Source organism: Scyliorhinus canicula, chromosome 3, assembly GCF_902713615.1.
Source record: "Scyliorhinus canicula chromosome 3, sScyCan1.1, whole genome shotgun sequence".
NCBI lineage: Eukaryota > Metazoa > Chordata > Chondrichthyes > Carcharhiniformes > Scyliorhinidae > Scyliorhinus > Scyliorhinus canicula.
In genome coordinates, this window is record NC_052148.1 from 132,607,846 (window position 1) to 132,635,095 (window position 27,250).

The 27,250-nt window shown below is 44.2% G+C and overlaps 1 protein-coding gene across 13 annotated transcripts in view; it reads left to right on the forward strand.

The window, feature by feature from the left end:
- apbb2b (amyloid beta (A4) precursor protein-binding, family B, member 2b) overlaps positions 1-27,250 on the forward strand; it is a 407,406-nt gene that overhangs the window by 190,463 nt on the left and 189,693 nt on the right. The window contains exon 1 of one of the 13 annotated variants that reach the window (XM_038791328.1): positions 7,741-7,931. The exons of 11 other annotated variants lie outside the window; for them this stretch is intronic. In XM_038791328.1, coding sequence (XP_038647256.1) covers positions 7,880-7,931 — 52 coding nt within the window. In that variant the 5' untranslated portion in view covers positions 7,741-7,879. Of the gene's footprint in view, positions 1-7,740; positions 7,932-27,250 lie in introns of those variants that run through there. One more of the 13 variants, XM_038791329.1, reaches the window with a different exon arrangement.

Here is a 27,250-nt window from a genome sequence, read left to right on the forward strand (position 1 = left end):
ATTTCTCTTTTTCTAACAATCCTCCTGTGAGAGAATTGTTGAGTCAGTGTCAGATACATCAGACTTCAACTCCTCCAAAGCTTTTTCAAACTGTCTCTGCATCCCTTCGCTCCACCAAGCAATGACATAATCTCTCCAAGGTGCAAAACAACTTAACGCTCCAGGCTGAAAGCACATTAGCTCCCCAGGGACTTTCCCCAGTCAAACCATAGTGCATTAACCCAGACTGAGAACCACATTCCTCTGGTCAATTTTGCCTTCTGGTTCCTAAAAGCTTGCAGGCCCTGCAAAACAAAATCCTTTTCCAAAGCATGGCCACTGCAGGCAAGCACACTATAACCCCAGGCTTTTAACCCTTAAATTGCCCAAATAGTTAAAAGGCAATATTCCTAAAATCTTCCATTCAACACAGCAGCGAGGCTATTTTGGAGCTGTATAAAATGCCCTTTTGGCCACAGCTAGAATACTTTGTGCAGTTTTAGTCGGTAGGATGTGATTGCACTGAGAGGGTGTAGAGGAGATTCATCAGGATGTTGCCTGGACTTGAGTGTTTCAGCTATGAAGAGAGGCTGGTTAGGATGGAGTTGTTTTCCTCTGAGCAGAGAAAGCTGGGGTGGGGAACTTGATCAAGGTGGACATAGACAGGGTAGATAGGAAGGAACCTTTTCCCCTTACAAAGAACAATACTGCACAGGAACAGGCCCTTTGGCCCTCCAAGTCTGCACCGGTCACGATACCAACCTTTGCCAAAACCCTCAGCACTTCCTTGTGCCATTTCCCTCTCTACCCATCCTATCCATGTGTTTGTCAAGATGCCTTTTGAACGCCGTTAATGTAACTGCTTCCACAGCCAGCCGTGGCAACGCTTTCAGGCACTTGCCACCCTCTGTGTAAAAAAAATCTACCTGGCATATCTCCTCTAAACTTTGCCCCATGGACCTTAAACCTATGCCCCATGGTGACTGACCCCTCCACCCTGGGAAAGAGTGCCTGCCCATCCACTCTATCCATGCCCCTCATAATCTTTAGACCTCTATCAGGTCATCCCTCAGCCTCCGTCTTTCTAATGAAGTAGAGGGGTCAATAACCAGAGGGCGTAGATTTCAGGTAAAAGGCAGGAGATTTCGAGGGAATTTGAGGAAAACTTTTTCACCCAGAGGGTGGTGGGAATCTGAAACTCTCTGCCTGAAAGGGTGGTAGAGGCAGGAACCGTCAACATTTCAGAAGCATTTAGATGAGCATTTGAAATGCCATAGCATTCGAGGCTATAGATCAAGTGCTGGAAAATGGGATCCGAATAGAGAGCTGCTTGATGGCTGGCATAGGTACATATTCCGAAGGGCCTCCTCTTGTGCTGTAATACTCTATGACTCTGACGAGAGTGAGGACACGAATAGCAATCGTGGGTACGTGTTTCCTGGCAGTGCGAGCAATCACAAAAACTTGAGTGATTGTTGGTGATATTGAAGTGAACCTCATTACAGATTCAGGCAGTGGCAATAATGTCAGCGCCAGAGCACTGTGGGAGGAACTGAAGACAAAGAGAATCAAGTGTACATCTTGAATATGTCAAAAGCCTCTGTCCTTACGCATCCTAAAACCCAGCTTCAAACTGTTGGATGCTGACTTGTGAATGTGATAACTGGGGACTGGAATGTAGAGGTAGAGTTTGTTATGATCGAGGAGGATGATGAGCCTCTCGCTGCCCAAATCTTAGGGGTGCTGTACATCGGATTGAAAGTGAATCTGTGAAGTCTTGTATGAAGCTCAGAGAGGAGTTTGGAGCAACGTGTCAAGGAATTGGGAAGTTATACAATTGCAAAATGAGATTCACGGTTGACAAGAAAAGGAAGCCTGGATTCCGTCTATAAGCAGAATGAATACCTGTGGTCTGAAGCGCAACTTGAAAAACAACAAACCTTGATGCAAAGCATGTGCCCGGATGTGAAGTTTTGTGTTTTGATTATGTTCAAGACAAAATGGGTGTTGACCAGAAGCTGCTCTGGTGATTTTGAAGTTCCTGTTTGTGATATTTGGAACGATACAAGAAATTCAATTGGATTGGGTCATTCAGCAGGACCAAATTCTGTAAAGTTGATTATCACAAGGGATGCCACAGCTCAACCGTGAAGAGAAATAACAGTTCCAGAAAGTGAAAAACTGAAGCAAAGATTGAAACTATATTGGACTATAGAAGGGGAAACTCAGACTGAATGCTACAGGCAAATTTAACTGGGTGAGGGCTTAGGTCGGGGCAGTACTGTTCTGGAGATGGGAGTGCATGTGAGCTGTGAGTGTGCGATTGCTGTTGGCGAAGCTCTGGGACCAGCTGCTTCCAGGTTAGAAAGGCCAATGGGTCAGGGGAGATGATGATGGTCAGTAGCTGTGACATCAACTACACACACTCACTCACTCATTGCTCACCCCTCCCGCTCTTCCCTCACTCCTCACTCTCCCTTTTCCCTTACTCACTCCTCAATCACTCACTCTCCACTCAATTTCCTCACACTCTCTCTCTTTACTCAGTCATTCTCCCTCTCATTCCTCCCCCCTCACTCCTCTCACTCCTCCCTTTCTCTCACTTCTCTCATCCCTCTCTCTTTCCTCTCACTCCACTCACTCTTCTCTCTTTCTTTCACTCCTCTCTCTAGGGTCTACCAGACCACTGTGTCCTTCATAGAACTGTCCGAGACCGTGTGCCATCAAAGCCTTATGAAGGAGACTGTGCTCCACCTGAGCCATGGCCTTGCAGACTTCGTGCCACTTGGTGGTGAGGGATACCTGCTCCCTGTGGCCTTCAAGGTCACGGCAGCAGTGAACCTCTTTGCCACGGGGTCCTTCGAGGGTTCAACAGGGACCACTGTGGTATTTCACAGGCATCTGCCCATAAATGCATCTGTGATGGACGGACTGTATGCATGGGTTCTGGACTGCATGCACTTGGACCTGGACAGGCCCAACAGAATGAGTGCGCGACAGGGTTTAGACAGATTGCTGCTATTCCACAGTGCAGAGAGCGATAAACTGCATCCATATTGCTCTCCATGGCACCAGGGAGTTCCCGTCATCAACCAGAAGGGGTTCTACTCGCTGGTGTTCGAGCACCAGATGCGTTTCATGCAAATGTGTATCAGATTCCAGGGAGTGTGCATGACCGCTACATCCTTGGCCAGTCATAGATCCCTGGAGTCTTTGAGGGACACATCAGGGTACAAGGATAACTCCTTTGGGACAAGGGATATCCCCTCCGGTTGTGGCTAATGACATCAGTGCGGAGGCCACAGATTGCTGTGCATACAGTGCAATCCGAACTTTCATCAAGTTCTGCTGTCTTGACCACTCAGGCGCAGCGCAACATACGGCCTACGGAGGGTCTCCTACATTATTGTAATTTGCTGTGCCCTCCACAACCTGGCTGGGCAGCGGGGCAAGCCTCTTCCTGAAGATGACCTCGAGGAATAACTTGTGTCCTCTGAGGAGGATGTGCAAAAGGGCGTCGAAGAAGGGCCCGCTGAGGGGGCGATGGCATGCATGGGCAGAGGGCTAGAGATGCCCTCACCGCCACCTGGCAGGACGTTGTGACCCCACTGCAACCATAGAATGAAGGTGGCAGATATATCGATCTCCATGCTGGGGCTGGGATGCCCATGAGTACCTGTTTCCTATTCAATGAACGAACATGATGACGATTCGCAGTGAAGAATGGTCTGTGATGCTCCTCAGGTACTGCTTATGCCTGACTCCTGTTAGTCTGCTGCCAGCAGGCTGACTGCCCAACCCATATCTGAGCGAGGTCCTGTGCTACATTCCTCTGTTTTTTTGCTCTAGAGGGATTGGGGTGAGGGTCTCAGCTTCACTGAATCATGCCCGAGTCCTATCACTGCGAATGAAACCTTTGCACTGAGAGGGTCTAACTGTCTGACAGGCATGGAGTCCCAGTGTGTACAGCTGTGATCTGATAGGGAGACGTGCCATTTCACTGGGAGATGGATTTAAAGTTTCTAAAGCATTGAACGTGGTGAGCAACAATAATTTTGAATTTAGTGATACATCAACATGTGACAAATGACAATGCCCCCAACGGTGAGTACCTATCTTCACCTGTGCCCATGCTGTGCCCACACAATTCTTTAGGCTTGCGTACCCTTCCACTGCGTATAGGTGTGTCCCAGAATGCACATCAGATGTGGAGATGGCCTGCAGCAGGCGGCTTTGGGACTCCTCCATTTGGCCTTGTCGCAGGAGTGTCACTGATACCCTCTTCTATCATTCCTGGCGCTGCCAATGCACTTTAAACAGCTAAGGGATGAACATGTCCAGATACATGGCATCTAGATGGGGCACAGCTGAGTCTTGGGATCCAGCAGAACTCCAACTATCCGATCCCTTGGACATTCCTACCTCCACTTGATGTGCATCAGAAGCAATGTGCTCACCAGGTAGTGACGCAGAAGCCTGTCGGCTAAGGTCACCCACCGAGGTGTGTGTCTCTGTGCTGGTGGGTGATGCGGGTGATAGCTGTGACGCTTATTCGGTGCCCTCCTTTAACATCTTCTCCGAGACCGTATCATGGGCCTTGCTGGCGGGCAGGCCAGGCTGATGGGGTGATATTCCTGCAAGGAAACGAACATGATATTAGTACATGGCCAGGGCAATGGTCTGTGATACACAGAACTCACTTGAGTTTGGTCATCTGGATGAAAGTCCCACCTCACTCTCAGCGCAGACCTCCTACTCCTCCCCTGTGAACTTCAGCGGTGTCTCCTCAAAAGGAGTCAGGATCTTGAACTCTGGCATCCCACTTCACTCGCTCACGGTGGGTGTGAGCAAGCTTATCCTGCACTACCACAAATAGTTATGATGTTAGCTGGTTGCCTGGCGGGTCAGATGTTGATGGTACCTGGCATGTGTGGGCAGGGTGCATGAGCAGGGAAGGGTTGTGAGGAGAAGAGTGCCATGGATGGTGAAGAAGCTTGTGGGAGGCTGGGGCCCTGCTCGTTGGCAACACGTGGGGTTGAGGTTACATAGCGAGGGGTGACGGCAAGGTGGCGTGCAGAGAAAATACAGGGAGCACTTACCCTGGCAGAATAGAATAGGTTGTTCATCTTCCTTGGGTACAGCACCCCCCCCCCAAACACACACACGCTCTTGTGGAGGGTGCTGGCACTGACCAGTGCTCCCACCATCTCCCAGGTGAGGTGCATGATCTTGCTGGAGGATCTCCTCCCGGCCTGAAGGTAAATTGTTCCCCTTCTCTCCTCTAGGGCATGAAACCGACAGGTGAGGGCCTCCTCCGGGAAGCGGTGAGCAGGCTTCTTGCTGCCATTCTCCTGGTCTGACTATGATCCAGTGCTGTGGAGCTGTTTAAATGTAGTGCCCTCTTGATAGAAATGCTCAGATGACCTCCAGGGCGGGCGAATCAAAACCTAGTTCCATAGACATGGCATTTTTCACATGGGGATCTTTGTTTTCCCCCAACGTGCCTCATTATTACAGTCGGAATGCATCAGCGGGATTGGCACCAGTTTTTGCGGTGGAACTGATGCTTAGCCGAATTTTGGGAAAGTTCCGTCCATTGTGTATCTAGTTCTAAAGACAGGTAATAGAAATGTGTTTGTTCCCGTTATCTACTCCGTCATAGAGACCAGACTCAAGGTAGTCTGCATCAAGATTTAGTGCAAGTCGGTCCTGGGCAAATGTCAAGAGGGTCGCAACAGCCAATTGGTTGCGGGATTTCTGTGGTGATCCCGATTGTGGGAGAAGTGCCCAACAGCTGCGACCGACATTTAAATCGAGGATTGTGGCCGCTACCAGTTTTAAAATGAGAGCAAAATGTGAAGTCTTCTGACCCTAAGTGGCAGCAGTGAGCAGGTCAGTGCGCCCTACACTTGCACTTGACATGAAGCATCCCGTATGTATATAGTTTTGGCACAAAATCACAGAGGAGAACCTCTTCCATTTTCTCGCTGCTAGCAATCAAGGAAGAGGACTGTGAAGATGTATCGTTTTGTTACGATGAATGGACAGCCAGTGAACCTACTGGCCAGGATCTTGCATCTGAATCTGCTGTAGAAAGCTGCCCGGGAGAGTCCGCTGCAGGACAGAGCAGTGCTAGTGCTCATTCTGTGTAAAGCTCCAGGGCCTTTGATTAGTAGCCTACAAAGAAGAAACTTCAATCGGGAACAAAGCAGTATAAAGATGATTTCTTGAGGTATGGTTTTGTCAATTGTACCGATGCAAATAAGGATGCAATACTCATGTGTGTTATATGCAAGGAATGAGAGGAGAAGTTTCAGATTTTGAAAGAGAAGTGGTGGGTGAAAAATTATTTTTGCGATTGAGACCCAAGAATCAGTTATTAATATACAGCTGACTCCCATGATGAGACTAAGCTGCTGTACCTGACATGTGACAGCACATTAAAAACACACCAAAAGCCCATGAAGCTGTCAGCATTCTGGAGTAGCCAGTGCTGAGTAAAACAAGCATTTTGTTATTGTCCTTCACAATGACCTACATGTGTGAGGTTGCATTTTTCATTCTCACTGTGAATCTGTTTGGAGTGCACTTGTCAGGACCAAACAGGCTCCACTTTCATAATAAAGGTAAGCAAACGCGGCCTGGGTCCCAAAGATCGGCCAATGTGGCTCCCAAAGGTTGGCCGATTGGCAAAAGTGGTTCCTGAGAAAAAAGTTTGAAAAATGCATCTACGTTGTCATTTTTCACTACATTTTCTAAACATTGGTGTGATGCAAGCTGTTGCATTCTGTCTCAATTTGAAGATTATCTCTGCCAATTTTCCGTCATTTAAGTTTTGCTGTTGCTCATGTTCTTCATTTCTTCACTTGTCAAACCATGAATCAATTTTTCATGAAATGCTTTCCGCTCCCAATAGGCTGCAGTGAATTACAAATGTTAATGGTCTTTTATGTGCAGGATTAATGGCAACCCAAAACGATCTTTGGATTTCACATGTCTGTAATTCATCTCACCATTCGTTATTCCGCATAAATTTATTGAGATTTATAACAATTGCGTGGGTTTCAGTGTTCAAACTTGTTTTTTGTGTTAAATGAAGTAATGTGTAGGATTTCACTTACACAAAGTGAGATGACACTGATTATGGCAGCATACAATTTTACAATTAAAAATTAAATGTAGTGACAGCTGCATTAAATGTGGCTGTGTGTGAACATTTCTCAGAAAAGATTACAGTTCTGTGATGGAGCTGTGACGTAGTCTCCAGTGTACTTTATCCTAATCATGGTTTTCAGACATGACCGTGATTGTAATTTCTGCATAAAATGTAGAAATATTGTTTCCGGCTGCTAACTAAAGTGTTAGATTTTGTTTGAAATTACGGATAGAGGAGAGATTGCGCAAAGAATGCTTGAAGGTGACTTGGTGCCTTAGGGAGATTTAAATTTTCAGAAGTATTGTCTTGGTGCTATGAGTAGATGGGTAATAAACGGGCTGCATCCTTTTACCTCACTTTAATAACTGCCCACCATACTGGACAAGAACCTTTTTATCCTTTGGTTTGTTTGATGTTTGCAAGTATTTCAATTTAATCAATAAAAATAAATTGCCTCACAATACTGTATCTCTTCGGTCACGTGGTTGTTTTGCTGAGGAACTGCAGGGAGACGATCCTTTTTGGTTGTCATAGCAACATGAAGTGCTGAGCAGAAAGGAAGGCGGAATGCACCAAATGATCAGTCTCTATCTTGTGTAGTCTTATTAAGAATGAGCGGGTTTCACCAGACATAACCCGGAAGGCTGCTCTCTGAGTATTGTCTAACCATGATCTCTTTCACATGAGTTCCCATTTATTAACTGAATGTAAGGGTGGGAATTTACTTGTGTGCCTGTTCACGCAATGATGCTGGGGAAAGATTACAAGCTGGCCATCATTATTGTGAATTATGAGGGTAGGTAAAACTTCAGACATCTTGTTCTGCATGCGGAATGATCTAGTGTTTAATAATTTAAAAACCAGGCTATATTTGTGATGGTGCAGCAATGATGTTAAGTGGGGTGTGGGGAGGAGGGGGAGGGGTGCATGATTAGGGTGGAAAGACTCAAATTGTAAAACCACCTTTCATCTCCTTGTATATTATGTGGATTTTCAATATTTGAAATATAACTGAAGTGATTTAATACATGGAATGTAACCTAGGATGACTTGTTACCAGTGGACAGTGAGTATGTGGGCGGAATGTAAGCAACTGAGAGGTATATCACCTGTACTTTCATTACTGTTATGAAATGTTTTAATTTTATACATATATAAAATTAGGATGTGGTCATGGCCATTCATTGAAACAGAATCATAGAAGATTTATGGCACAGAAGGAGTAGATTCAGCACTTCTTATTAAAATAAGGCAGGATCTGGGACCAGCTACTTGTGGGGAAAACTACAGCAGAACAGTGGGGGACATTGAAAAACGAAATAGGAGCACAGGCCAACATTAGGGCAAAATATAGGAACAACAAGCCCAGAGAACCCTGAATGTCTCGAAATATTCAGGACTGGATAAGAAAGAAAAGAGGGACTTTTAGCAGTTGCAAAGGGAGCAAATCAGTGGAGGCTTTAGTGGAGTACAGAAAGTGTGGGGCAAAACTTAAGAAAGCAATTAAGAGAGCAATGAGGGAGCATGACAAAGCACTGGTGCGTAGGATTAGGGAGAATCCTAAAATATTCTATAAGTATATTAAGGGGAAGAGGATAATCAGGGAAAAAGTCAGGCCCATTAGAGACCAAGGCGACAAATTGTGCATGGAGCTGGAGGATATTGGTGGGATGTTAAATGAGGACTTCACATCTGTCTTCACTCAGGAGAAGGCGAGTGTAGGTGCAGAATTCAGAGAGAGGGACAGTGATTATGGAACAGTTTGACGTAGAGAGCAGGGAGGTATTGAAGGCTTTGGTGGGTTTAATAGTGGACAAATCCCCAGGTCCAGATGAGTTGTATCCCAGGCTGCTGTGATGGTCAAGGGAGGAAAATACAGGGGCTCTGACCCAAATTTTTAATTTCCCCCTGACCCCTGGGGAGGTGCCGGAGGATTGGAGGACAGCTAATGTGGTTCCACTTTTCAAGAAGGGGTGGAAGAGATGAACCAGGGAATTGCAGACCAGTGAGTCACACATCAGTAGTAGGGAAACCGTGGGAGAAAAGTCTGAAGGAGAGGATTAATCTTCACTTGGAGAGGCAAGGTTTAATCAGGGATAGTCAGCATGACTTTATCAGAGGGAGGTTATGCCTAACAAATTTTGACCTTTTCAACAAAGTGATCAGCTGTGTAGATGAGAGTAGTGCAGTTGATGTAGTTTATACAGATTTCAGCAAAGCCTTTGAAAGGTTCCACATGGGAGACTGATAAAGAAGGTAAAAGCACATGGAATCCAAGGAAAGTTGGCAAGCTGGTATAAGAACTGGGAGGTTATGTTGGAGCTGTACAAAACTTTGGTTAGGCCACAGAACTGTGAGCAGTTCTGGTTGCCTCACTATAGTTCCTCACTAACTGTTCCCGGGGGTCACCATCACCAACAGTCTGTCCTGGTCCACTCACGTTGATGCAACAGTCAAGAAAGCCCAATAACACCTCTACTTCCTATGGCAGCGAAAGAAATTTGGCATGTCTGCATCAACTCTCACAAACTTCTACAGATGTGTGATAGAGAGCATCCTATCTGGCTGCATCACAGCCTGGTAAACCAACTGCTCGGTCCAAGATGGCAAGAAACCGCAGAGTGTGATGAACTCAGCCCAGCGCATTACACAAGCTTGCCATCCCCATATTGATTCTGTATACACCTCCCGTGCCTCAGGAAGGCAGACAGCATTATCAGAGACCCCTCCTACCCAGGCATTGCCTTCTTCCAGACCCATCAGGCAGAAGGTACAGAAGTCTGAAAACTCGCACATCCAGACATAGAAACAGCTTCTTCCCCACAGCTACAAGACTCCTCAATGACTCCCCCTCTGACTGATCTGTTCCTTTCAAGAACACTATTCATGATGCCCTATGCTGCTCATGCTCATGTATTTGCTTTGTTTGGCCCCTTGTTCCGCACTGTAATCAGTCACGGATTGTCGATGTACCGTTTGTCAATATTCTCTGTTGATTATTTTTTTGTCTATGTACGTACTGTGTATGTTACCTCGGCCGCAGAATAAATAGTTTTCACTGTAGGAAAGATGTGATTGCACTGGGGAGGATGTGGAGGAGATTCACCAGGATGTTGTCTGCGAGGAACATTTTGAGATATGAAGAAAGGTTGGATAGACTCGGTTTGTTTTCTTTAGAGCAGACCAGGCTGAGGGAGAATCTGATTGAGGTGTATAAGATTATTAGGTGTATGGGCACGGTGGATAGGCAGCAACTGTTTCCCTCAGGTGAAGGTTCAAAAGCGAGGGGGCATAATTTTAAGGTGAGGGTACAGGGATTAGAGGAAAACTATTTTCACCCAGAGGGTATTGGGAGATTGCAATGTGCTGCCTGGAGGAGTGATAGAAACCGGAAACCCCACAACCTTTAAGTATGTGGATGAGTACTTGAAATGTCTGTATTTTCAAAGCTATGACCCAAGTGCTGGAATGTGGGTTTAGTGTAGATTTAGCATTGTTTGTTTGGTGCACATTTGATGGGCCGAAGGGCCTCTTCAGTACTGTATGACTCTTGTACATGTCTGTGCCAGTCAAAAAGAGCCGTCCAGCTTAATCCCACTTTCCAGATTTTGGTCTGTAGCCCTGCAGGTTACAGCATTCCTAGAGCAAATCCAAGTTTTTTTTAAAAAATGCTTTCAGGAAGTGAAAGCTACCCTCCAGGTCCTTAACTCCTCTCTAGTTTATTCACTGTATTTTTTTTTAAATTTCAAAACAGTTTTGAAGGTTACTCTTGAGGGTGTTTTTTTGTACCATGAATTTTCATTTGATAGAGTTCAAAAATTACATGTGAATACAAAGTTGTTTAATATAGTTCAATAATTGATATAGTCCCTATGAACGAGCAAGAATTACGGTTTGGATTTGGATGATAATTCAAACAGATTTCTTTTCTTTTTGCAAGGAAATAAATATTTAATTTGCAAATAATAATTTAGAGCTGGGGCTTAATATTTCTATTCACTCCAGGTGTTTGTTTATATTTTATTTTATTTTGGGTGGGTTGTGCCATAGCAAGGCTAAATTCATAATTTCAATAAAATCTAAAATTTAACAATAAAATCATATTCTGGATCTCTTGTTGAAGTCAAAGGCTGCCGCAATTCTTTTATGTACTAATCTCATGCCATTCTGTGGTATCTGTGTATGTGGAGCTAAATGTCTGCATAGATTAGGTGGTCTGAATAGATCATAGATCATAGAATTTACAGTGCAGAAGGAGGCCATTCGGCCCATTGGGTCTGCACCGGCTCCTGGAAAGAGCACCCTACCCAAGGTTAACACCTCCACCCTATCCCCATAACCCAGTAACCCCACCCAACATTAAGGGCAATTTTGGACACTAAGGGCAATTTATCATGTCCAATCCACCTAACTTGCACATCTTTGAACTGTGGGAGGAAACCGGAGCACCCAGAGGAAACCCACGCACACACTGGGAGGATGTGCAGACTCCGCACAGACAGTGACCCAAGCCGGAATTGAACCTGGGACCCTAGAGCTGTGAAGCAATTGTGCTATCCACAATGCTACCTTGATTCTGTGCTGTAAGGTTTAGCTAATATCTATTGCTCTAATAGTTGTAACTTCGTGGACATCTGAATTCTGGTTTACTTTTTATTTTTGGAGGTTGTTTAAGGCAGTTTAACTTTTCCTTTGGATGTAGTGGAGATGTACGAGATGTATGGTTGCATGTTGTTGGTTATGCTTGGCTGATGGGAGGGAAGATTAGTGCAAGGATCCTTTTCAACGACCTCTTCCCATTGGACAGGCAACTCCTTCCAGAGTCACAGTGCAGTTTTCTCCCAACGAGAAGTACCACCGACATGATCATTACTGCCCGGCAGAGTGAAGGAAAGGCTTAGATTACCTACTGCAAGCACAATAGTTTAGGCGATCACATGACACCATTAATGCACATTGACTGTTTATATTTTTTTATATAAATGTTTTTATTGGGATTTTGAATAAAGTACATGTTCCATTATGTAAACATAATAGAATACATATATACACAGAAGAGAAGGGAACACGCACAAAAAAAACCAAATACAACAAAAAAAATCTGGATCTGGTGTTGGTGTTGCCGCTTGCTTCTCCCGGACGGTTTTCGCTGCCGTTGTCGTCTCGCGATCACCTCCGCTTCAGCCGTTCGTCCCCGGATTTTCCTTGCTCTCTGCTCCTGTAGATGCCATGTTTGTTATTGTTTCCTGTGCCCTCCTTTCAGCTGTCATTCCCTTGCGCCCCCCCCCATTCCCTGTCTCTTCCCTATTCCACCCCCTTACCCCCCTCCCCTTCTCGTGTGGTTAGCCTTTTGCTCCCCGCTCCCCCCCCCCCCCCCCCCCCCCCACCCCGGGTCTAGCCCTCCATCCCCGCCTCGCCTACTTTCCTCTGATTCTTGGCTACCTGGCTATTCTTCTGCTTGTTCGTTGGCCACAAACAGGTCCCGGGCAGACTGTCTATAAATAATAAATAATACAGTAGTACTGTTCAGGGACATCAATTTTTCATACCCAACCTCTTTGTCTCTTCGGAAAATCTTTCTTCGCACCAATGCAGAGTCATTTTTTAAAATACAGATTTTTCAATGATTATTGCACTACCTCTGCAGTTCAAGAAAACTGGCATGGCAACTTTGCCTTTGCTGGTGGAATACGCATAAGAGGTTAATCTCTACTGACCATCTCGCAGGCTGTGATGATGTGGATACACCAATTGTTAGCACCTTAATACGAATGAACTGAAATGGCATTCACCACCTAGTGGTGCATTATGAAACTACAAACAAAATGATTGTGTACTGTTTGTATGCATAGTAATACAAAAATATCGCTCTTGATTTTCACATTTGCCCCAAAATGTGTATGAGATGGAAATCACAGAAATATTATGGTGCCGAGGGAGGCCATTCGGCCTATCATGTTTGCACTGGCTTTCCGAATGAGCATTATGACTTAGTGCGATTCCCTGCCCCCCCCCCCCAAACCACCCCTGCACATTGTTTCTATTCAAGTAATCAACTAATGTCCTCTTGAATACATCAATTAGACCTGCCTCCAACACACTTCTAAGGCAGTGCATTCATCACATTTGCCTACAGACAGAAAATAACCCCGCATCCCAAAGCACACACAAGAACTTGTGCTCAAGGTCACGGCTGATTTCTGGGTTGCAAGTCCGGATGTGTGGATTGTTAGACGTTAGCCTCCTAGACACGAAAAGTCGTTGGCGGATAGGATCAAGGAAAACCCCAAGGTATATAGGTATCAGGAACAAAATAATGACTAGAGTACGATTAGGGCCAATCAAGGATAGTAGTGGAAAGTTGTGTGTGGAATCAGAGTAGATAGGGGAAGCGTTAAATGGATATTTTTTGTCAGTGTTTACACTGGAGAAACACAATGTTGTCGAGGAGAATACTTGGGTACAGTTGACCAGGCTAGATGGGATTGAGGTTCACAAGGTGGAGGTGTTAGCAATTTTGGAAAGTGTAAAAATAGATAAGTCCCCAGGGCCAGATGGGATTTATCCTACGATTCTCTGGGGAGCCAGGGAGGAGATTGCAGAGCCTTTGTCCTTGATCTTTATGTCGTCTTTGTCGACAGGAATAGTGCCGGAAGACTGGAGGATAACAAATGTTGTCCCCTTGGGTGCTATGTCTTTTCGTCCGACGTCATTTCGTCCAACGACACTTCGTCCACGTCTTTTGGTCCAACGTCTTTTTGTCCGCCCGTCTTTTGGTCCAACGTCACTTCGTCCAATTATCCAATTACAAATAGTTTAATTTAGTTTTTCAATGTTACTGCTCAAGGATCCTCTCCACCTATTTCGCCTCTTGAGGTTGAGTTCTGCATTTGTGCTGCTAGATCTCCAGGCATTATTAAGATAAGCTGCAGGATATTCACCCATGTATGCTCCAGCGTGATGAGAGCCATTGTATCTGATGGAATATTTGATCATTTCAGACCTGTAATGTCAGAACCCACTGCCAACCAGAGGTTTTAATCACTCGACGAAAATCGAGTTTAAACCTGCTTCTTTCAGAACTGCACTCATTGTCTAAATCCAATTAGACTCCCTGTCTGTCGGAATTGTAGAATATCAAATCATCTTGTCCTCTCCCCATTATTCTCTCTCGGGTACAGTTCTGGAAATCTAACTTTTAGGGAATTTCGGGAATTTACAATTTACATCAATTTTAAGTAATTTCGGGAATTTTAAGTAATTAGTAAACTTTTAGATTTTTTAACTGCATTTTTAGATTTTTTAACTTTTTAACTGCATTTTTCAACTTGCATTTTACTTGCATTTTATCGATTACTTGCATTTTAGCAATTAAATTCACTTGCTGTATTGTACTTGCATTTTATCAATTAAATGGTTTTATACGGAGTTAATTTGTAATTGGATAATTGGACGAAGTGACGTTGGACCAAAAGACGGGCGGACAAAATGACGTTGGACCAAAAGACGTGGACGAAGTGTCGTTGGACGAAGTGACGTCGGACGAAAAGACGCGACACGGTCCCCTTGTTCAAGAAGGGGAGTAGAGACAACCCTGGTAATTATAGACCTGTGAGCCTTACTTCGGTTATGGGTATAATGTTGGAAAAGGTTATAAGAGATACGGTTTAATCATCTTGAAAAGAACAAGTTGATTAGCGATACTCAACACGGTTTTGTGAAGGGTAGGTCATGCCTCACAAATCTTATTGAGTTTTTTGAGAAAGTGACCAAACAGGTGGATGAGGGTAAAGCGGTTGATGTGGTGTATATGGATTTCAGTAAGGCGTTTGATAAGGTTCCCCACGGTAGGCTATTGCAGAAAATACGGAAGTATGGGATTGAAGGTGATTTAGTGGTTTGGATCAGTAATTGGCTAGCTGAAAGAAGATAGAGGGTGGTGGTTGATGGTAAATATTCATCCTGGAGTTCAGTTACTAGTGGTGTACCGCAAGGATCTGTTTTGGGGCCACTGCTGTTTGTCATTTTTATAAATGACCTGGAAGAGGGTGCAGAAGGATGGGTTAGTAAATTTGCAGATGACACGAAGGTCGGTGGAGTTTTGGATAGTGCTGAAGGATGTTATAGGTTACAGAGGGACATAGATAAGCTGCAGAGCTGGGCTGAGAGGTGGCAGATGGAGTTTAATGCAGAAAAGTGTGAGGTGGTTCACTTTGGAAGGAGTAACAGGAATGCAAAGTACTGGGCTAATGGCACGATTCTTGGTAGTGTAGATGAACAGAGATCTCGGCATCCAGGTACATAGATCCCTGAAAGTTGCCACCCAGGTTAATAGGGCTGTTAAGAAGGCATATGGTGTGCTAGCCTTTATCAGTAGGAGGATTGAGTTTCGGAGCCACGAGGTCATGCTGCAGCTGTACAAAACTCTGGTGCGGCCGCACCTGGAGTACTGCGTGCAGTTCTGGTCACCACATTATAGGAAGGATGTGGAAGTTTTGGAATGGGTTCAGAGGAGATTTACTAGGATGTTGCCTGGTATGGAGGGAAGATCTTACGAGGAAAGGCTCAATGACTTGAGGTTGTTTTCGTTAGAGAGGAGAAGGCTGTGAGGTGACTTAATAGAGACATATAAGATAGTCAGAGGGTTAGATAGGGTGGACAGTGAGAGTCTTTTTCCTCGGATGGTGATGACCAACACGAGGGGACATAGCTTTAAATTGAGGGGTGGTAGATATAGGACAGATGTCAGAGGCAGTTTCTTTACTTAGAGAGTATTAGGGGCGTGGAACGCCCTGCCTGCAACAGTAGTAGACTCGCCAAATTTAAGGGCATTTAAGTGGTCGCTGGATAGATATATGGATGAAAATGGAATAGTGTAGGTCAGATAGGCTTCAGATGGTTTCGCGGGTCGGCGCAACATCGAGGGCCGAAGGGCCCGTACTGCGCTGTTTAAAAAAAAAAAAAGTGGGCTGCCAATTACATTATCTTCAGGAGCGCCAATCGATCGGGCATGGCTGGCTGTTTGGAATGCAGGAGAGGCAATCAAGAGTGTCCAAAGTGAATCATAGAATCATCATAGAATCATAGAGTTTACAGTGCAGAGGAGGCCATTCGTCCCATTGAGTCGGCACCGGCCCTTGGAAAGGGCACCCTACTTAAGCCCACACCACCACCCTATACCCGTAACCCAGTAACCCCACCTAAACTTTTTGGACACGAATGACAATTTATCATGGCCAATCCACCTAACCTGCACATCTTTGAACTGTGGGAGGAAACCGGAGAACCCGGAAGAAACCATGCACACACAGGGAGAACGTGCAGACTCCGCACAGACAGTGATCCAAGCCGGGAATCGAACCTGGGACCCTGGAACTGTGAAGCAACTGTACTAACCACTATGCTACCGTGCTTTAGGGTGGCTGACAGACCCACTCTGAAAACTGTGTATTGCTGAGGTGGCAGAGAAGGAGAAAGCAACACAAAATTGAGGCGCCATACAGCTGATAGGACTGGTAATTCCTCACGCTTGGGGCTCTCTAGTGGATCTGCCTGCAGGTGACCAGTAAACAGTTGGAAGCATTTGCCTGCAGATATCCTGAGGATTGACGCTTTGGTCAATGTACAAATCTCCTGGAAATCGGCCTCCTGTTCTGCTCTTGTCTGTAGAACTGTAGATTTCCAGCTAAATCCGGATTAAAGACTAATTTACGACGAATGACAAACACTCTTCATATAGGTAAGTTGGTATTTCATGATAAGTACAAAGCGTGATACTTAACAAAAGCAGTGATGTACAGTCAGTTCAGTTGAACATTAGTCATGGGCTTCTGATTGACTGCAGCATGTCTCTTGCTGTGCCCAGTTGACCGCCGTGGTCTTGCACTCTTGGGATGTGCATCCTGAGGTCCAACAAGCTCTTTCTTTGTACCCTTTGTGACTAACCGTGCGTCATATGTGGTGAAACCCGTTTTTACCCCACTAGATTGGCTTGCAATTACTTCATCATTCATCCATAAATGTTCAACAAGCTTGCATGTTTTTCAAGACCCTCTGAAGGGGTATTTTCTGCCCTTTGTCTTATGCATGATAGAGTTCACATCATTAGCTGATGCAGCCAACTCTGGTCAGCTTTCAGTACAAGAAAAAACATGTTCTTTTCAAGTCTTGACATGTTCTGGGCACAGTTAAAATTCATGCCTTGCTTTCCGAAGTAGAAATCATAGATTGCTTCTCAGCATTTCAAAAGCTTAGCAGGCTGAGCTCTCCTGCCAGAGATTAATCACCTCTGATTTGCACTTACTTGTAGTGGGAGTGGGATCCCAGAGGCGATTACCTATCCCTTGGCCATGCAACTTTATGCATGACGGAGATTGTGTGGGACTGCCATTTCGAGTGGGCAGCCTGAGAGAGAGATTGGGCAACTCGCCATCCCCCAAAATGCAACTTTCCCCTCCCCCCCCCACCCCCACCGTGGGATTTGCTGGGTCGCCCTCCGATCTCACAGTATGAGGGTGACCTCACCCCCTCCAGAGACCCACCCCCTTCCCCCGCCCTAACCAGGACCTTTCTCTTCACCCGCCCAAACCAGGCACCCGTCCCCCCCACCACCAGAGATCCTCCCCACCAACGGTAGACCCTCCCCACCACCGGTAGACTGTCCCCGCGGGGGACCATCCCCACACCCCACCACCAGAGACCCCCCCCATTCCCAAACTTACCTGTGCCCTCCAGCTGCTGGCACAGGCACAGAAAGCAGTTGTAGATTTCTGGAAAGTGAAAACAACATCAGCAGGGTTTAAACCCACTCAGATTATTGATCCGCAATGTTTTCATTCACATCAATTGTAAATTGGTTTTACTAGGCTGCGATTGAATGCTTGCACAGGGCCAACTGTCTGGATTGTTTAATTTCATTTCCCTTCATGCTTGAATGGATCTCAAGTACCCTGCTGTGAAACCAACCAAAATGTTCATAAACATCTGACCACTCTTGACCACATCAAAAGCAGCTAGGTGTGTCCTGCAGAGAAAAAGAGGAAGTGAGAGCATCTAACTGCTTTTACTTTGGACCTTGAACTTTTTTGCCAACTCTGGATTCTCTGCCGCCTCTGGAATGCCACTATTGACAGAGGGGAGCTGAGAAACCAACCTGTGTTTTTTGAGAATTTGAGTACAGCGTGTTCTTGTAAGCCTTTTTCCTGGGTAATTGTTTTTCTGGTGTCTGTTGAGGACTCTGAGCATGTGTAAACTTTGGGGGGCTTTTCAATCTGCAACAGGATGATCTGTAAGCAAGACCTCTTTGACAAATGTCCCTGTTTGCATAGTTATTATTGTTGCTACTAAGTTACTGCTATTGCCAAAACGTTGTTATTTATATAAGGGGGGGATGGGGGTGCCACATGGTGGTGCAGTGGTTAGCACTGCTGTCTCACGTTGCCAAGGACCATGGGTCGATCCCGGTCCCAGGTCACTGTCCGTGTGGAGGTTGAACAATCTCACCATTGCAACCCAATGATGTGCAGAACAGATGTATTGGCTACGCAAAATTGCCCCTTTGGGGGAAAAACGAATTGAAGGAAGTTCCTTCTTTTAAACAATGCATTCCACCTACCTACTTTGTGGTCTCAAGTTACCACAGCTTTTTGGCAATGAGAAGAAAATGGCAAAAATAAACCCCAACATTTTCCGATGCTTAGCGTGGCAACACAAGGTTACATTCAGGGAGTAGCTAGTTTTCAGTGTGGGTTTATTGGACAGAATTTCAAGGTAGCAGCTCCATGAACTTATTCAGGGTGGTTGGTGAGTTCAATGAGAAAAGTGAGTTCAACGAGAATATGTGGATAGGTTTTTAGCAACATTTCTTTTCAGCAAATGGAATAGAAGATTAGGTGAATGGGCGCTCAATTGTCCTGAGTGTATGCGGGGTAAAGTTTGAGTTGATGTGGAATCAGGCCATGCCACAGAAGCCATGGCATATTTATTTGCAGATTTAATTGCTCTGGTCCTGATCACCATAACCCAAAACTCTTGGTGGTTCAAAGATTCAAATTTTATGACCAATTTTAGAAAGCATATCAATCGGTAGCCAATTTTGTGGTAGAATGATATCAGTTTTCAGAAAACTGTGATTTTCCAAAAGTTTTAGAAGCTATGCTCAGAGATGGGTTGGTCTGTGGCATTAACCATGACAGCATTCAGCGTCGATTGTTGGGTGAAGTCACACTGACTTTTAAGAAGGCGCTGAAAATTTTGCAGGGCAAAGAAATAGCTGCCACTAATGCTAAAGATATTCAGAAGGCTAATGTTGGTGCCCAGACGGGAGAGATGCATTAAATGAAGAAAGAGGTTGTGAACAAAAAGGTGAACACTGTTGTGTTTTTGGTGTGGTGGACCATACAATGCAAATCACTGCAATTTCAGGGATGCTGTTTGTCACCGGTGCAACAAGAAGGGACATTTAATGGAGAAATGCAGTGATGTGAAGACTGAGCAAGAAAGTTTAACTTAGAAGCAGCGTCAATCAGCTACACATCATTTAGCCAGCTTGGAGCAGGTAGAGGAGCAAGCTTGCAGCAGTTTTAATGTGAATGAGGCACCAGCAGAATCTATTTTTACCATAGTCGTGGTCGATGACAAAATCAAGATGGAGTTGCACACATGAGCCTTCGTATTTGTGTTTAATGAAGAGACCTACAAGTTGACATGGAACTCTAACCGAATGCCAGTCCCTACTCCAGCAGAGATGAATCTTCGGATGTACACCAGAGACTACATACCTTAGCTTTGGGTGGTGGAAGTCTGTATTGTATAATGGTCAAGGAGCAAGGGCACGCCTCCTTGTGGTTAAAGGGAGGGGGTCGAGTTTACTAGGGCGGGACTGGCTCAGCAAAATTAAGTTGAAGTGGGGATGAAGTCAAGCACACTAGGGTGACCGAGGCTGCTGCCAGATAGTATCCGGACATGGTCAAGGATGAATTGAGCGCATTGCACGGTACTGCTGTAAAGTTGTATGTAAATCCTTAGGTTATTCACTTTTTCAAGCCCAGGGCAGTGCCCTATGCCATGAATGATCTTGAAAGGAAATTCGACGGGCACTTGAAGGCAATTAACCTGTCGACTATAGGGATGGAACAAGGAGTGACCTGGATTGATCCACGGAGAGCGGGCATAGACCCGCTGGGCTGATTGGCTGCCTCCTGTACCCTGAATAATTCTATAATTGTTCGGTCTTCAACCTCAATTTGGGACTGCTCCCTGAAAACAGAGACGCAAGGACTTTAAGGACGAGAAGAAAACTGATTGACATACAAATAGGTTGGGGAGGGGGAAAGAATTTGTATCTAATTTTCCACATCTTTTCGCAGTTGTTGCAAAATGTACGTAAAATACTTCAATACTTGGAGCAGCGATACCTTTACAAAAGAAAGAATAAAGAAGATTTGTACTCTAAAGTGCCTTATTGGTTTCTTCGAAAAACAATCTCTCTCAAAATCCACAAGTTTAGTTTGCGCACACAGACTTCCTTTGCAAACTTTTAAATATCAAACCAAGACAGAAATTAATTTTGAAATGTAGCTGCCATTTTGCACAAAGCAAAACATCACGAATACCAATTTTATAAGAATCCAGTCAACCTTTTTTAATATAGTTTTTCAATAATGTTGTAGAATCCTTGTCTTCCAGGATCACAAGAACAAATAGACGAAGCTTCAGTTTGACATCTGATCTGAAAGATGGCTGTTCCAGCAAAGCAGTAGAGCACTGACATTTCAGTGCAAAATATTAGGGTCTCCGCATGACCAGTGACCTTCTCACTCAACTGAACCAAGGGCATATTTTAAGGCCATATTTTATTGAACTATTACTGAATAATGATAGGCTCATACAATGACATCTGTCAGGGAGTTGACTTGTTAAGCAACAATTCTGGGCACTGAACAGTATGTGGTGATGTTGATCGAACACCAAAGCATTTGTGATGTGGCGTGACCTTTTTTAAAAGAGGAAAGCACAGTAAATTTGGCACCAAAATACGATCTTCTGTATTCCTGATATAGTAGAGAGCTTCTCATGAACAAGCTACACAGGTTGTTGTCTTTGAAGAATATGTTGATGAAGGAACTGGCATGGTTTTGTTCATTTTTAGCAAGTGTTCAGTTGCAAAATTGACAGTGAATTGTTTAGAATAAAGAAAAGCATTGTGATATTCTCAAATTTTCAGCAATTATTTTGCCCATTGTTTTAGTTTGATTTAGATTGTAATCTGTAAAATATATTGACGATTAGAACATTTCTACAGCTGTTTAAGGTAAATGTATTCATGAATAACCAATAGATTCACTTCCATAACACCCTCCATGAATGATAATTTGTCCCTTTATAGGGAAATGCTCTTTCCAAAATCATGCAGTCACTGCCATGCAATAAATAAATCATGCCTGCTGCATGATGAAAATATTCACTTCAGTTGCAAGACATCAGAGTTGTATAATATTCATTCAGCTTTCATTGTTGTGCACCTCAAACGGAGAGAGGATTGTATACTTGGTGATAAAGTTGAGGAATCGTTCTCTTTTTAAATAAAAATCTAGTTTCAACTATGGGCCAAAAAAAAGCCAGATACTGTAATACATTAGGTGACCCATTAGTTAGGGAAGACCGATTGAAGACGTCACTGGAAATCCTGGCCCCGAGTGACATTTTGACTCTTGTCTGTGGTGGACATATTTTGTTATTTGAACAAGGTTCTTTACTCTGATAAATTACAGGAAAATGATTCAGTTGGGAATATACCTTGCGCTGTGGAGTTGGTGGATGTGAAGAAATGAACCATTTTCAAAAACAGTCTAATTTTTGTCAGTATTATGCTTCCTCTCTCTAGGCTTGTCTAGACAAAAGGGCAGTGGACTTGCTCTTAGGTCAGTACCAAAGCTTTTTTGACAAACAAACTGCTGGCACATGCAGACGGGGCACAATGGAGGACTTTTGTTTCATCCTGAATGCGGCACAAAGATTGGCAATGTGCCATTTGAATAAATCATGGGCATGATTTTCTGACCTTAATTCAACATGGCGTCACGCATATACCATGTATGATATATATGCCCTGTGTGCTGTGCTACTCTGCCTCTGCATAAAATGTATTCTGTATTTTCACATAGAAAATATGGTACTCCAGTGACTTGGTCTGATGAACCCAAATGTTGCATATGCAATTTGTTTTAAATTCTCTGCAGTCAACATTGGTCGGGAGATTTTATACCAAATTCTCTGAGCAGTGGTTTGAAAATAAGATGTGTTCGTGATAAGGAAGGGTGGAAGAATCTCCCGATGTAACATTTGATTGACATTTTGCTGGAATATCTGCTCCTTTAATTGCTATGACTGGAGTTTGATTTGCCTCCTGTGATTTAATTTATACATGCAGTATAATTGGACACACAAGTGCATAAACAACATATTTGCATAACATATCAACCGTCAGATTTATTCCCACCCACTTCGCTAATCTTATCTCCATTCAGTCTCCTGATCCAGCTGGTACAAATCCAAATCCCTACTGATTTGACAGACGGGACAAAAGAATACATCATTTTGTAAGCTAAAAGTGCAAAGATAAATAACTGAAAACCAATTTCTATCCTTATTTCCATATTTGCTACAGTGCTACATTGTTGTGGATATTTAGAATTTTTTACCTAACGGATTACAAGATGAATCTTTTTAAAAAATAAATTCCAATTAAGGGGCAATTTAGCATAGCCAATCCACCTACTCTGCACATCTTTGGGTTGTGCAGGCGACACCCATGCAGACACGGGGAGAATGTGCAAACTCCACACGGACAGTGACCCAGGGCCGGGATAAAACCTGGGTCCTTGGTGCCGTCAGGCAGCAGTGCTAAGCACTGCATCACCGTGCTGCCAGGTGAACCTTTTTCAACTTTGATTTACTTTAATACTTTTCAAAATAATTTTTTTAATTTTCCAAATTCTAAGTGAACAACACGTTTAAACTCGGTGCAAGTGGTCCTGTATAATTTAAGCAAAATATTTTCATAAAGATGAATAGTTCTAAATATTTTTAATTGTTAAAACCTTCCAAAAGGAGAGGTGAAGGCAGTTTGAATTAGGTTGAAGTTTGAGTTAGATTTTTTCCAGATGTGACCAAGGTCTGAGTCACCAGGAAGGGACTGGATGTCAGAGAGAAAAGAAACCTGGGGGCTGTGCGTTGTACAAATAGGAGAACAATGTCATTGCGATTGTTATTACTTCCTAATGGTGTCTTGGACAGGTCTGTCTCTTAGAGACCGCATGGGACACGAACCCTCTCCAAAAACAGCTGCAACAGGTGGAGACGGCAAAATCTCTCAAAAAGGTCCAAATCGGAGATTTTCGGAATATCTCTGAATTCTCAGAAGAAAGTTTGGTTGGGCTTTTGAAAGTTGAGAATTTATTGGGAAGAATATTCTTTTTAAAAGCTTCCGTTACACAGGCTGATGCTATATAATTAAGAGGGAGAAGTTGTATTTAATTTTTCAGCTATGTAAAATTGTCAGAAGATTGGAATGTCGTCTTTTGATTGTCAGTTGATTTTTCGATTCACCTTCTAACCACAAAGCAATTACTTGAGCAGCAAGTTTTCAAATCTGCTGTGCTAATTACATATCTAGTAACAGATTTACTTCATAATATAATGTGATATTCCTGGTAATTAGCTGCAGACTATCGCTCATACATTCAGTGATTCTACCACAGTCATTAACACTGTTGTGCACATCACCATTTGCCAACTGAGTGTTAATATCTGCCAAATTGTCTAATGGCAGTAAAAACTGATGGAGCAAAACTACTCAACTGGTGGATACATTTTAATCGGCAAATATATGTGGGATTGCTTCTTTCAAATCAGCTAAAAGAAGAGGAAACATGCATTTGTATAGTAACATTACATAGGACAATAAGTTATCTGTTCTGTTAAATCCTATCTTTGAGTTTCATAGGCTATTAAAAGTATTACATTTGTGAAACAGCACTACGTAATTGTAACTATCAGCACCATGTGCACAGGAGGAAGAAAATGACCACTGAAAAGAAAGGTTTGGATTATTAGCACCTTTCATAACTTCAGGATGCCCCAATGTAGTTCAGACACTAGAGTATGTTTTGAAGTGCAGTAACTGTTGTAATGTAGGAAATGCAGAAGCCAGTATACTTTCAGCAACCTCCCACAATCAGCAATGTGATAATGACCGTATAATTGGTTTGTAGTGATAAAATATTGGCTCGTACATCCCGTGTTCCTCTTCAAAATAATGCAATGGGATCTGAGAAGTCCAGCTGAGAGGACAGATGGGACCTCGGTTTAACACTTTATTCGAAACACAGCACCTTCATCAGGTGTGTTGACCTAAATATTTGCACTCCCGTCTCTGGAGTGAGACTGCAACCCACAACCTTGTGACTCAGGCAAGATTGTTACCAACTGAGTCATGGCTGACCCTTGTGGACTTACCTGCTTCCTATTTATCTTTTCCATCATGCCAAACTGAATTATTAGTAATGTTTAGCTAAACTGTGGATTAGAAAGTTTTGGTAATTATTGCATTGAGTTCTGTTCTGTTGCTGATTCACACAATGATCCAACGATTGACTTCCTATGGTGGTATGTAGGGAGTAGACGCCCACTAGGTGACTCCCGCCTGCCCACTTTGTTTGTATCCCTTTTTGCCCAGTTTATGGTGGATGTTTGGGTTAAAACTTAACTAATTTGATGAGGAAAGATTCCCACACAAGAGAAATGCCCAGAAGATCCAGGTCAAAATCCAGCAGGTAACAAGTCGTCAATGGACTTGGAAGCCTCCTGACGTTCTGGCAGAGGCTCCTGCCTTGCCGTAGGCCACTTCACTGACGGCTGAAATGCTTGCCGGCATCTTGGCAGATATATTTAATTAACAGCGGCAGGCTGTCTCCAAAGACCACCACAAATCAATAGAAATTACCTTGGCCCCCATTTGATCAGCCCTGGCGAAGATGCATGAGAAAGTAAAGGCACATGGCGGGGTGTTATGGGGTGTGTAGGTGGCTCTTTTGAGGCAGAGCAATCAGATTGTCTCCTTGGACGCTGAGATGGTGATGTTGGCCAGTGTTAATAAAGCACTGAGGGCTGTGGTGGACTGCCTAGAGATTCGCTCCAGGAGACAGGACCTGAGAATCGCTGAAGTGAGTGGAGGGCACAATTCTGACTGAATATATGTCAAAGATATATGTGAAGATGGTGGGGGAGGGTGGATCGACGCCCTCTCCCTAGTTGGATTGAGCCCACCAGTCTCTTCTGCAGAATCCCTGTTCCAGCGAGCCGCAATGGGCAATCATTGTTGGGTTCCAAAGCTATCAGGAGAAGGAATGAGTCCCGAGCTGGGTGAAACATCACTGAAACTGCAAATGGGAGGGCCATGCCATCAGGCTCAAATCAGGAAGTGCCAGCAGAGTTGGCTAAGAGGTGAGCGGCATTTGACAAGGTCAAGATGGCATTGTACAAGAGCAAAGTTAAATTTGGGGTGGTATACCCTGCATGCCTCCGAGTGACTTATGGTACGAAGGACTATAATTTTGACGCGTCAGAGGAGGTGGATGCTTTTGTGAGGAAGCAAGGGCTGGGGGGCGAGTTAATTGCAAATTGTATTAGGCCTTTATATTGTTGGAGAGAGAGGGCATGTGGATGTGGGGGCTTGTGGGGGCTTCTTGTACCAGTTTGTATTTTCTTGTTCGTGTGTGGGATGGTGTTGTTTTCTTTGTTTCTTAAAGTTGGTTTTGGGCCAGTTGTTGGTTGTTATTGCTAGTTATTGGCCACCTTGCTAGCTGAAGAAGTTGGCTAACGGGAACAAAGTGGTAGGGGTAACTGCAGCTCATTATTTTAGTGTAGTTAGACCATAAGCCATAGGAGCAGAATTAGGCCACTCGGCCCAACGAGTCTGCTCCGCCATTCAAGCAGGGCTGATATTTTCTCATCCCCATTCTCCTGCCTTCTCCCCGTAGCCCCTGATCCCCTTATTAATCAAGAACTAGATAAAGAACTTGAGCTTTTTGTTTTGTTTGAGGTTGAGGTAGTAGAGGTTGGGGTTAGGGCTTTTGTTCACTTTTTGGTTATTTGAGGGTTTATTTGGGTGTAATGTTGTTGGGGGGGGGGGGGGGAGACCCCCAATTTGGTTGGTCACATGGAATATAAAAGGATTGAATGGCCCAGTAAAAAGGTCGAGAATATTCGCTCACATGAAGAGCTTGAGTGCCTATGTGGTGTTTCTGCAAGAGACCCATTTGCGGGTTAGGGTTCAGGCAAGATTACGTAAGGGTTGGGTTGGACAGGTGTTCCACTCTGGTTTTGACAGTAGGGCCTGGGGGCTGCAGTTTTGATTAATAAAAGGGTTTCTTTTTTGGCTGCTAAGAACCTGTTTGACACACACGATAGGTATATGATTATAAGTGGGCCTTTGGCAGCTGCCTTGGTGGTCCCAGTTAATGTGTTGGCTAACTTTTCGGGGGGGGAGGGGGTGCACTTAAATTGTGTTTTAGACCCTTTATTGCACCAAACTCAGCCTAAACTTCTGATTCCATCAGGAGAAGCAAAGGCATTCTTGGCTTTTATGGAACAGATGGTGTCTTTTTGCACCCGAGTGATGCAAAATATTTGCATCCTTTTCGCTTAGCCTGAAACAACCCTCCGAGGAATACTGCATTCGAATAAATGTAAAAAAATTAAACTATTTCTAAGTAGAATGATGTTTGGCTTCATTTTAGCTAACTCCAACTTGCCAGCTGCTTTGGTTTGGTTTTAGTTCCGGGTCAGGTCACCTGTATTTCCAGGTCCTGACTCTGCATCCCCTGACATGATTTTTGCAGGCTAGCCAATGAGTGGGAGTGCGCTCGCCATCCAGTTAAGAATGACGAGCAGAGGCTGGAGGGCCAGATGGGAGCTGTCGATGTATGTGTGTGTGTGTGAGAGAGAGTCAGGGTGTGTCACTGTGGAGCCACTCTGAAGATTATCAGGGGAAAAAAAAGTTTAATTCCAGTCACCTGAGAATTCCAGCCACCTTAGAACATTGGCCTCAACTAG